Source organism: Elgaria multicarinata, chromosome 13 (genome assembly GCF_023053635.1).
Source record: "Elgaria multicarinata webbii isolate HBS135686 ecotype San Diego chromosome 13, rElgMul1.1.pri, whole genome shotgun sequence".
NCBI classification, from domain to species: Eukaryota; Metazoa; Chordata; class Lepidosauria; order Squamata; family Anguidae; genus Elgaria; species Elgaria multicarinata.
This window is the reverse complement of record NC_086183.1, coordinates 28,424,792-28,436,682: the sequence shown is the minus strand read 5'-3', so window position 1 is coordinate 28,436,682 and position 11,891 is coordinate 28,424,792. Positions and strand designations below refer to the sequence as shown.

The 11,891-nt window shown below is 45.7% G+C and overlaps 1 protein-coding gene across 1 annotated transcript; it reads left to right on the top strand.

Moving 5' to 3' along the window:
* The first annotated feature begins 5,718 nt into the window (after positions 1–5,718).
* Positions 5,719–10,049, top strand: LOC134407771 (zinc finger and BTB domain-containing protein 26-like). Its single transcript, XM_063139710.1, has 2 exons — positions 5,719–5,861; positions 8,036–10,049. Exon 2 carries the CDS (start codon positions 8,047–8,049, stop codon positions 9,226–9,228), a length of 1,182 nt encoding a protein of 393 aa, XP_062995780.1. The 5' UTR covers positions 5,719–5,861; positions 8,036–8,046; the 3' UTR covers positions 9,229–10,049.
* The last annotated feature ends 1,842 nt before the right edge of the window (positions 10,050–11,891 follow it).

Below are 11,891 nucleotides of genomic sequence, written 5' to 3'. Positions count from 1 at the left end.
AGGCAGATCAGGGGTTGCAGGGGAGACCGAGAAGAAAAAGCAGGCAGCCCAGTGGCTAGCATTTTTATCCCCAAAGAGTGCATCCTATATCATGGGCCATACTTCTTTTTGATGCGCAAGTGTTTAAAGAATCTTATCTTGCTCTTCAGCCCCCAAAAGCCTCAATAGCAGCATTTGAAGATTGGAACTAAGACAGCCCTTGCCCACAAGTTTACAATCTTGAAGACATGGCACAAAAAAAGGATTGGTGAGGGTGGAAGAAAAAGGTAAACTCAGGCAATGCTTAATTACAAAGTCGTGGAGCTGGATTGTGCGAGAGAGAGAGAGAGAGTGTGAGTGGGTGGATGTTAAATAAATATGCTAATTTTCAGGATCACTGAGCAATAGAAGACAAGCCTGAAATTTGGCTAGCTAACTATAAAAACCAGTGTATCTAACTGCAGTCTTGCACAACTCTACAACAGCTGAAAACAGGGGCATATTGTACATATACACCCTTTACTCTTATACCAAAGATCAGTGTCTGAAACCCCTCCCCTCTTTATGTATTGCTGAAGGGTCAAGCCTTGTCGCTTATGACAAGGGGTTAGCACTCCTATGGCTCTTAGACAGCGTTGGTTGATGTGGTGGTGGGGACATAGGATACTTCAAATTCCTAGATCTGAGGATACAGAGCCTCAGACCTGGGAATCTGCGTCCCCCTCCCTGCCAGCACAGAGAAACAGGCTGAGAGAACCACTAACAAATCAAAGCTCTACAAACTATTTATTTATTGCATTTTTATCCCACTTTTTTTCCTCCAAGGAACCCAGGGCGGCGTACATAATCCTCTTCTCCATGTTATCCTCACAACAACCCTGTGAGGTAGGCTGGACTGAGAGTCTGTGACTGGCCCAAAGTCACCCAGTGGGTTTCCAGGGCTGAGTGGGGACTAGAACCCGGATCTGACTAAGAGAACTCGCTTTTTTTTGCTTGCCTGCCAGCCAGGTGTCTGGCCTGTTGCAGTACAAAAATAGACTGCAGTGCCCAGAGTGTCTGGCCTTTATCCTAGTTGTATCAAATCCAGGATTAAAATAATATGCAATGTATTGGCATATGGACACTGGGCTCTAGTTCTAAACTCCCTCCTCCCTATTAGCGGTCATGTTCACATAAGACAGGCAGGAAATGTCCTTTATTTTCCATCTTTCCACCCCTTCCCGTTTGGGTCTTTCCGACTGCAACACAAATGAGAATTTTATCTTTTAGTGGTCTGAGCGATCAACAGTATGATCTTAAAGGGATTATTAGTGGTCATGTTCGGGTTTCATAAACACAAAACTCTTTTCCTCCTCCCAATTTGGTTCCAGGATATGTGGGTTTTTCTTCCTGAGGGCCTTGTCAGTTTTTTTTTACAATATATAGATTGCTTTTGTACCCTATGCTCCAAGGAGGTCAGAATGGCTCAGAGAGGGTAATGCCCTTTTTATCCTCACAACTATCTCTTTGAGGTGAGGCACATTGAGGGGGGATTCCTAACTTCCCATATGTGGTGATGGGTTCTGAACTGGTGGTGAATGACAAGGAAAAAGGTTTCGGAGTTGCGGCAGATAGTTCAATGAAAACATCAACCCAGTACACCATTACTGCTATGAAAAAGCAAATTCCATGTTGGGGGTCATTGGAAAATGAATAAAAAATAAAACTGCCAGTGTCACAATGTTGTTATACAAATCTGTTGGTGTGATCACATTTGCAATACCGTGTGCAGCTGCGGCAACGGAGACGATTAAAGGGCTGGAGCAACTCTCCTATGGGGAAAGACAGCAGTGTTTGAGGGTTTGTAGCTTAGGGGGAAAAGGTAACTATGTGGAGACATAATAGTGCAAAACTATGCTTGGCGTGGAGAAAGTAGAGAGGGAGGTTTTCTGCCTCTGTCGTAATGTTCCAGTGAAGCTTGCTTTCACTGGAATGATTCAGGACAGATAAGTTCGTCAAGGTAACACACATGGAATTTGCTGCAAGATGTGGTGCCGGCTGCCAGCTTGCAAAAGTTTAAAAGATTAGACAAATTCATGGGGGACAAAACTGTCAATGACCACTACACATGATATGCCTCTAGATCAGAGCTTTCCAAACGGTGTGTCGCGACACGTTAGTGTGTCAGCTGCAGTGTGTAGGTGTGTCACGCGAACGTAACGAGAAACCTCTGAGTCTATGTGAAATAAGCAATACCAAGTTGCATGCATTTTTACGCAGCAATGGTGCACTAGTATATTCCCCTTCCGTCGAATCCGTGTATGCACACCACGGTCGAGGGATCATACAGGTACTGCGCATGCGCAGTATGCGTAATCGAGTCGAAACAGCTGATTCCGCGTGACTTCCGGTGACGCGGCTGCACCTGAAGTGCTGCGTTCGAGATATTCCATGTGTCCAGTTTTTTGATAGAACACTGTCTCAACCGCCGCTCGATCGCAGCTCGACAAAATTGATTCAATGTGAAAAGTCTTGGAAATGTATGTTATTATCTTGCAAATCATATATTTTAAAAATATAAATGAAAGGTTTTCATGAGATATGTTGCTTCGTTATTACAATTTATGTATGTGTCCGTATCTCTTATAAGGGGTTAGTTTAACCTCCGGTTTGCTAGTAAAACTGAATTATTGTGTTGCGAAATGATGCACGTCTAAAAAGTGTGTCACCAACATGAAAAGTTTGGAAAGCTCTGCTCTAGATACTAATTTCAAGGAACACAAGCAGGGACACACTGTCATGTACATGTCCCCTGGGAAGAAAGCTGGACTGGATAGGCCTTTGGACTGATCCAGTGCCACTCTTAGGTTCTGAAGGCAGCATAAGCTGTGAGTAATACTGACTGCTCCAAGGCTGCAGTGACTTTCATGGCTGAGCACGTATTTGAACCCAAGTTTCCATATACCAACTATCCCACACTGGAACTCATGGTATCAGAAGGTACTACAAGCTCTGGAGAACTAAGAGGTGATATAATCTTGGATAGTCCAGAATTTGTCTTCAAAAATCACGTATGGTTATGTTTCGTGTAAGAATCCTGTGGCAAAAAGTTCAACTTTGGGGCCATGTGTACATGGGGAAGTTAAAAAAACTTGTTTGCAATCACTATACTTTCAAATCATCATCGTTACTACTACTACTACTACTACTACTACTACTACATATTGCAACCTTTTTTAACCCCCAGAGTAGTGGCGTCAAAGGCAGATAAACAACAAGTTCATAAGTGAGGATTTTGCTTAGGAACTTGCTCCAATGTTTGGAAATTGTGGGTGACTGGATTTTCTGAGGGGCAACCAGCTGATTAACAATGCACTCATTGTGGACTGTGGTATTTAAGTGCATCAATCTTCAGCTGCATTATAGGAATAGTAACATTGGCCTACCCCACAGGGCTATTGTATGAATTACGAGATAAACTGTGTCAAGAGCTTTGAACAGTCAAACCCCCAAAGGTCCATAAAGTCTAGTATTCTGTTCACACAGTGGCCAACCAGCTGTCAAGCAGGACACAGGTGCACCTATGTTCCCCAACAACTAGTGCACACAGGCTTACTGACTCTGCTACTGTTGGTAGCACATTGCCATCAGGAGTAGTAGCCATTGATACTCTACTCCAGGAATTTATCTAACCCCTTTTTCAAGCCATCCAAATTGGTAGCTGTCACTACACCTTGTGGTAGCAAAAAGAGACCTCCAACTTTTGACTGCTCTTTTCCCTGAACTGCATGCACTCTAGCTGGTCACTAAAGACATAACTACGTAGTAGTGCTTGACTTCGCTTTTTTTCCTCCTCCTTGCCAATCCCTTCCCCCCCTCCCTTTTGTGCTATGTCTTTTAGACTGTAAGCAGAAGGCAGGGACTTTTTCTTATTGATCTTTGTAAGCGGCCCTGCGAGCGCTTTTGGCTGAGGAGTGTGGTAAAAACAAAAGTATTTTAAATAAATAAAGCTGCTATGCAAAAGCAAATATTACTATTTTCTTTATGTGTGACAGAATTCCTTTGTTTCAGGTAGTTCTACAACAGGAAGACAGATATTTGACGGTAATGGACTGGATGAGGGCTAACAAACTGAGACTCAATCCAGTCTCTAACAAACTGAGACTCAATCCAATCAGGTACTGTTAGCGGGTGGTTCATCTGACCGGCGAGGTGATGTTTGCCCTGTCCTGGACGGGGTTGCACTCTCCCTAAAGGATCGGGTCCGTAGTTTGGGGGTGCTCTTGGATCCAGAACTGTCACTTGAGGCACAGGTGAACTCAGTGGCAAAGAGCACCTTTTATCAGCTTAGGTTGATATACCAACTACGCCCTTATCTGGACAGAGATAGCCTAGCTACAGTTATCCATGCTCTGATAACCTCTCGTTTGGATTACTGCAATGCGTTATACGTGGGGCTGCCTTTGAAAACGGTCCGGAAGCTTCAGCTGGCACAAAACAGGGCAGCCCGTTTACTAACAGGGACTGGCCGGTGAGATCACATTATGCCAGTCCTTTTACAACTTCATTGGCTGCCAGTCCAGGTCCGGGCCCGATTCAAAGTGCTGGTATTAACATACAAAGCTCTAAACAGCTTGGGGCCAGGTTATTTGAAGGAACGCCTCCTCCCATATGTACCTGCCCGGACCTTAAGATCATCCACAGGGGCTCTTTTCCGTGAGCCCCTGCCAAAGGAAGTGAGGCAGGTGGCTACTAGGAGGAGGGCTTTCTCCGCTGTGGCACCCCGGTTGTGGAATGTGAGGTCCGCCTGGTGCCTACACTGTACTCTTTTCGTCGCCAACTGAAGACCTTTTTATTCTCCCAGTATTTTAACACTTAATTTTAACTTCAATTTAAACTTTACTGTTCTAACTCTGTATTTTAATCTTATATCCATTTTGCTGCGTGGTTTTATCCTGGTTGTGCTTTTTATACTGTATTTTGTGTTTGTGCTTTTAACCTGTTGGTTGTTTTATGATGGTTTTAATTTTTGTGAACCGCCCAGAGAGCTTCGGCTATTGGGCGGTATAAAAATGTAATAAATAAATAAATAAATGCCGTTTTCCCCAACACTGTATCTCTATGCCAGGAAAAGATGTGCGTATTGGATGCCCGCCTGTTTGGCATCTGATAAATGTCACAGGGCAGCAGGGGGAAAGTGTCAGCCCATGGTCTGGTGGTGATTTTAGGTGCTAGCTTGCTTGAAGAATAATTGTCATACATTGAGGAGTGGGTGGGTGGGTATAATAGGGTGCCAATGGGTGTTTGAATGGAGACTGAAGACCCATTCTGGCTTGGTCCTAGATGTAGTTGTATTTGGAGTAGAGCCACTGAAATAAATGGGGCTTATTTTAGCCATGATTTAAGTCCCACTGATTTTCAATGTGCTGTAAGAAAAATAACTATGCATTGAAGCTTGTGGGGGGGTGTATGTTTTGTATATTTGATGGATAGAGTGGGGTTGACTGCTTTCAGGCAACCAAGAACGATTCTATGCGGGGACCAAAGGTTTATATGGGGTGGAATGGGAGTGAGGTCTTGTAAATGGGGGGTCAGTTTGGGGACTCCTTCCCAGCGGAGGGTTACCGTTTCTTGGCGTGACCCTTCACTCCCCCAACCGCTCACCCGGGTCCCCCCTCGTATTGAGCCCCAGCGGCGGGTCGCTCCGCGGAGCAATCCCTGCCCTTGCCCGCCTGGGAGAAAAAGTCCCGGACCCTCTGAGAGGCGGATTCCAAGATGGCGGCACAGCCGAGGTGCCGCGAGGACCCTTAACTGAGCCGGTGTGAAGCGGCCGCCTCGGAGGCCCTAAGAAGCGAAGGTGGCCCCTGGGACGCGACAAGAAGGCCCCGAAGGCGGCAATTTGGGTGAGTGGTTCAAGGAAGCGCGCTCACGTAACTTACGGAAGAAGAGAGGGGGCTACGCGTTGGGGGAGGAGCGTAGGCGGCGTCTGTGAATAGCGGTTTAAGTGGCGGGAAGCTGCGTAAGGAGCGCAGCGCGTAGAGCAAAGCGGCCTCCAGGGGTCGCTGCGTGAGCAGCCTTTGGAGTTCGAAACGGCGCCGCGCTAATAGCGCAAAGGGCGAGGACGGGTTCCGAGACGCAAATTGCGTAGAGTGGCAGAGCCAGCAGCACAAGAAGGCGGAAGTGTGTTACGCAAACAGCGTGTGAAGCTGTCGAGAATAGTAGTAAGAAGGCACGTGGGGGGTGGAAATCGATAGTCTAGCTGGTTCGTTGAGGTTTCATTGTTTGTTGTCTTGAACACACCCGTTCTAAACAAACCGTACACAATGCCAAATTTAAAATAAAGCGCTTGGCAAATATTTGGTATCAAGACAACTAGTATTTCGATATTCCTTGCTTTTCTATTCTGTAATCCCCCCCCCCCGAATCAAGAAAATAATTTCCTTTGAAAAGTGTACTTGCAGTGGCATTAGAAAGAGATAGCATAGACAGACAGAGAGCAAGGAGCTATGGTTTCGTAGCTGTGCCCACAGACTTCTATTCTAGTCCGTTTGACTAGCTATTAAGTTCCACAAAATAATGCAATATTGAGATAATGCCTCGAGGTTTCCCCGCTGGGATAAGCAATGCAGTTTTGCAAGAGGGTTCTGCTAGATCACATTGGAACTTCCAAGTACTCCGTTTTAATAGATTTGTCATTCCTACTTAAATGTTGTATGTGTTTGCTTATGTATTTTGTTGTCTTCCTTTCTCTACATATGTTTAGTAGTGTGTACTACTCCCAGGTCAGTGTGTGTCTGAAAGATAGTAAAGATGATGCCAACCCAATATATAGGGTGTGTGTTTGGGGTGGGGAGAGGGGTGGGTTTCACAAAACAGATGCCACCTTAGAAAAGACCTTCCATCCAGTAGACACTTGCCTAATCTCTGAAATGGGGGGCGGGACAAGACACACCTGGAGTATGGCCTCCAATGAAGATCTTAGTTGATGGGCAGGTTCTACAAAAGGAGGTGGTCCCAGACTGATTAGGACTTTATAATCTACCATTAGTTCCTTGAATTGTGCCTGAAAACAAACTGAACACCTTTTAAGTACTTAAAAAATATAAAGACCTTTTAAGTCAGCCTTCCTCAACCTGGGGCGCTCCAGATGTGTTGGACTGCATCTCCCAGAATGCCCCAGCCGCTGGCTGAGGCATTCTGGGAGTTGTAGTCCAACACATCTGGAGCGCCCCAGGTTGAGGAAGGCTGTTTTAAGTACTAATGAAGACCTTTTAAGTCCTTGAAAAATATGATTCCCATGTTGAGCCTAAGTTAACAGCCTTGCTGTTTTGTTATGAGCCATTTTATAACAAAGGAAGTGTATTGTAAACTTGTCAACTTCAAAAAGAAAGCCAATGGGTCTGTTTGCACGTAATGGCTGTAGATCATAGGTGCATTAACCCACCGTTTGCCACAGCACCTGCCAGGCACAGTTTGCAGCCTTTTTGAATATTCAACCCCCAATCAGGGGTTGCAGCATGATATCCAAACCCAGGCACTATTGGTTAATTGTAGTTAAAACAACCCACAGTTAACATAACTACAAGGTTAACTCACAATTAACTTACAGTATCCAGCATCAGACCTCATGAAGCAATCCTCAATTGGCCCAATGGAACGAGCCGCGCACATGCTGCAGCAAATTGGGGGTTAATTCACCCACGATTTGGCACCATTATGTGAGAGCTAGGTCAATGTAAAATCTCTTTGGTCACGTATAGAAATACATCAGAGTTTCATAGTTGCCTTTCAAGTATTGTTTGTTCGTTAGCGTACTATTTTCTACATAGAAGTGGAGCTTTGGCAAACCTTCCTCTCCCCCCCCCCCATATCAAACACTAAGACTTCATTTCATCATACTCTCTTTCTTTCTTTGGTCTTATCAAATATAATGCCCTCTGAGATGGAAATGCTAGTTTCTGAAATCACATTTCACATACTAATTTCTGAAATCACATTTCACGTACCTGGATGTCTTCTAATGTGTTGTATGTAATTCAGAATTGTCCTCCTTTCCGCATCTTGCCCCCTTCTCCAGTTATATCAAAGATGGCTCCGGCCTGTGAGCGGCTGCAGTTTCGCTTCCCTGGTTATGGTGATGGGGTGCTGCATCGCATGGACCAGTTGCGGGAGCAACGGCGGTTCTGTGACGTGACGGTGCAGGTGAATGAGCTGCGGGTTCCTGGGCACCGTGTAGTCTTTGCTGCCTGCTCCCCTTTCTTGCGTGACCAGTTCCTGCTCAATGACTCCCAAGAAGTGTCTGTCTCGCTTTTCCAGAGTCCAGAGATTGGACGCCAACTTCTGCTGTCTTGCTACACGGGATGTCTTGAGGTGCCTATTAAGGAACTGGTCAGCTACCTGACGGCCGCTTCCTTCTTGCAGATGGGCCACGTGGTGGAGCGTTGTGCCCAGGCAGTTTCCCACTACTTAGTCCCCAAGGCTGATGCCCTGCTACGGGAGGAACAAGTGGAGGGGAGCTATCTGCAGCAGAATGGAGATGAGGAGGAAGAGGGGAAGCAACCGTCTTCACCCACAGGGGAGGCAGACTCTGAAGATAGCAAAGTGGAGGGGCCTGAGCTCACCCCGCGCAGCTCCTGTGGCCCCTCCTCTCCCGCAATCTCACTCTCCCTTATCAACTCTGCTGTGGAGGTCACCCGCAGCTACCTGCAGGGTTGCTATGATGATGAAACAAGCAGTGAAGGGCTTCCCTTCCTGTCTGCAGCTCCCACGCCTGCTTCCCAGTGGAGGAACTACCCGTTGCATCGTCATCGCCACGGCACAGCCGTGGCCTACAGGGACTGGAGAACAGGTGGTGGGATGGCAGCGTGGAAAGTGCCAGGACTGGAGCGCCCCTACCGGTGTCCACGATGCAACAGTGTGTTTCAGCAGCTGGGAAACTTTGTGAGCCACGTGCAGGAGCACAAGCTCTTCCTGTGCCTTCGCTGCGGCAAGGTCTTCTCGCAGAAGAGCAACCTGACGCGGCACATCCGGGTGCACACCGGCTTCAAGCCCTTCCAGTGCCCCATCTGCCGCAAGTGCTTTACCCAGAATGCCACTCTGCAGGACCATCTCAACCTACACAGTGGCATCAAGCCGCACAAGTGCAACTACTGTGAGATGCACTTCACCCACAAACCGGGCCTGCGGCGCCACCTCAAGGAGATGCATGGCAAGAGCACTGTCCAGAACAGCCACGAAGAGATTGAAGAGGTCACCATTGACTTTGATTGATGGGGGGGGGGGAGCCACAAACTGAATAGCAGGTTCTTTTTGTGAAGCCAGTGGGGTGTCTTCAGGCTGAAATATCATCTTTGTAGAGGGGGACTGAACGGACTGGACGGGGGGCAATCTGTAGACAAGCAGTTAATGTAGGGATGGCATTGGCCAAATTATTCCTTTTCTAGTAGTACTTTTCCTAGTAGTAAGGGAAGTGCTGTGATTAGAGTGATTCCTCTGGAAGAGTGCGTACTGAACCATTTCCTGTACAGGAGACAAGATATCACAAGGGAGGGGAGGCCACTGACTGACCTGAGGAGACTGTCAGCAGATGTCTTGGCCTATACTGGAAGCGGCTTATTTTACAGAGGTAGCCCTGTCATGAGGCGAGGTGAAGCATCTGGCTCGGGTTACGGATTTGGGGTACTATTAAGGGAGGCAAAGACACACGGGGCACAGTCCACTGCACGAGTCTCACATAAATCAAGGGGATCTGTGCAGGAATGCGATGGTGCTCTTGTGTGACTCCCTTTCAGTTCAACAGGCTTTGTGCAGGAGAACTTCGTGGCAGATCGGTGTGCAAAGGGCGCACCATTAAGATTTCCTACCTCAAGCACTACTACGTTGTTGCTCTGGCTCCAGTGGGGCACTACAGAGACAGCCGTTTGACTCAACTGCTGAAGAACTGAGTCAAACAGACATGACAAGAGATGCAATTCTAGAGGTAATTGGCAAATTGAAATCAATGCCACTGGGTCCACATGGCATACACCAATGAGTTCTTTAAATGCGGACTTGCTGATCTCATAATAAAAATATGCAACTTGTCACTAAAATCAGCCTCCTTACAAGAAGATTTGAAAGTAACTAGTGTGATGCTGATTTTTTTAAAGGCACCCATGAGAGAGAGGCATGGAATTACAGGCCAGCTAGCCTAAAGTCTGTTCCAGATAAATTGAGCAAAAACATGATTAAAGATAGAATTATTAAAATGTATAGAAGAACAAGCCTTGCTGAAAAAGAATTAACATGGCTTCTGCAAGGGGACAAACCTTCTGATCTTTGATAGTACCCACAAGTACTTAGATAGGAATGATCTAGTGGACATTGGATCGGATCCAGAAATACACCAAAGTCTAATCTAAGTACTGCTCAGTCTGGATCCTAGCCTATTAGATAGTTGAACTGCCAAAGAGTTTTTGACAAAGTAAAAAGTCCCTCACCAAAGTCTCCTGAGTAATCCTAGCAGACATGGAATAAGGGATGGGTCCTCTTGTGGATCAGTAACTGATTAAAGAACAGGGAGCAAGTTAGATAAATGCTGAAACCCCAAGAAAGGTGCAGTGAGCTCCAAAAGGATTTCTCCAACCTAGTTGAATGGTCAACAAAACACAAAATGAGGTTCAGTGTAGGTAAGTGTGAAATGATGCACATTGGGGCCAAAAATCAGAAATCTTAACTTCAGCGATGAAATCTGAACTGGTGGTGATTAACTAGGGAAAAGTTCTTGGGGTTGTGGTGGATAAACAATGCAAACATGAACTCATTGTGTGCTGGTAGCAAAAATGGCAAAGTCCATGAAGGATGAACAAGAAAGTATTGAAAATAGAATTGCCAGGATCATAGTACCTTTATATAAATCTATAGCATGACCACATTTGGAATACCACACCCAGATCTGGTTGCCAGAAAAGGGCAATCAGAATAAGAAACTTTAACAAGGAAAGGCTAGAGCATTGGGGGCTTTTAATGAAAGTATAATCTAAGGGGAGTCACAAGAGAATTATTAAATTATGCATGCTGTGGAGAGAGGAATAGACAGGGTTTTTTCCCCCTTTCTCATGATACTAGACCTCAGAGTTAGCCATAATTAAATCGATGGACAGGAGATTCAGGACAGACAAAGAAAGCGTCGTTAATCTTACAGAATTTGCTGCCACAGGGTGTGTTGATGGCGACAAACTTGAAAGTGTTCAAAAGGGGATCAACACACTTCCATGCCGGATGGGTCTCTCAATGGATATTGGCTTTGATGGTTAGGTGAAGGCTTCATGTTCAGCAACGGTATGATAATGAATAGCAGTTGGTGGAGTGCTATTCGTTTTATTTATTAAGACATTTGTGTCCCGCCGTATCTCACAAGGATCTCAGGCCGGCGTACAGATAAAATCATACAAACAATATAAAACATACACAGCTAAAAACAAACAATAAGCTAAAACCAGTACAGAATTTTAAAACAATGAAAACTATGTACAGGCTTGTCTCCACACCCTGCTTGTGGCCTTCCCGGAGACACCTGGCTACCCCTCTGTTGGATTCCAGGTATTGGACTGACTGGGCCTGTGTTCCGATCCTGCAGTGATTTCCTATATGTTCTTACGTCCATCTTCTTTGGCACCAAAGCCTTTCCCCAGGGCCAGGCTTCAAAGACCTACTCGCATCATGCAAACTTATTATTATGTTTCTATGCCGCCCTATAGCCAAAGCTCTGGATGGTTTACATAAGATTAAAACAATTAAAAATGATATATAGAATTTGAAACCATAAAAAACATGCAGCATACACAACAAACATACATCTAAACAACTATAAATAACTATAAACAACTTTAAGCTGTCAGCCAATCCTAAAAACAGATCCAGGATCAGTGAAGGTCATCGCATATTGCTAAATA

Excerpts from the sequence above, each read along its gene's own strand:
- LOC134407771 (XM_063139710.1), top strand. The coding sequence starts at position 8,047 with ATGGCTCCGGCCTGTGAGCGGCTGCAGTTTCGCTTCCCTGGTTATGGT.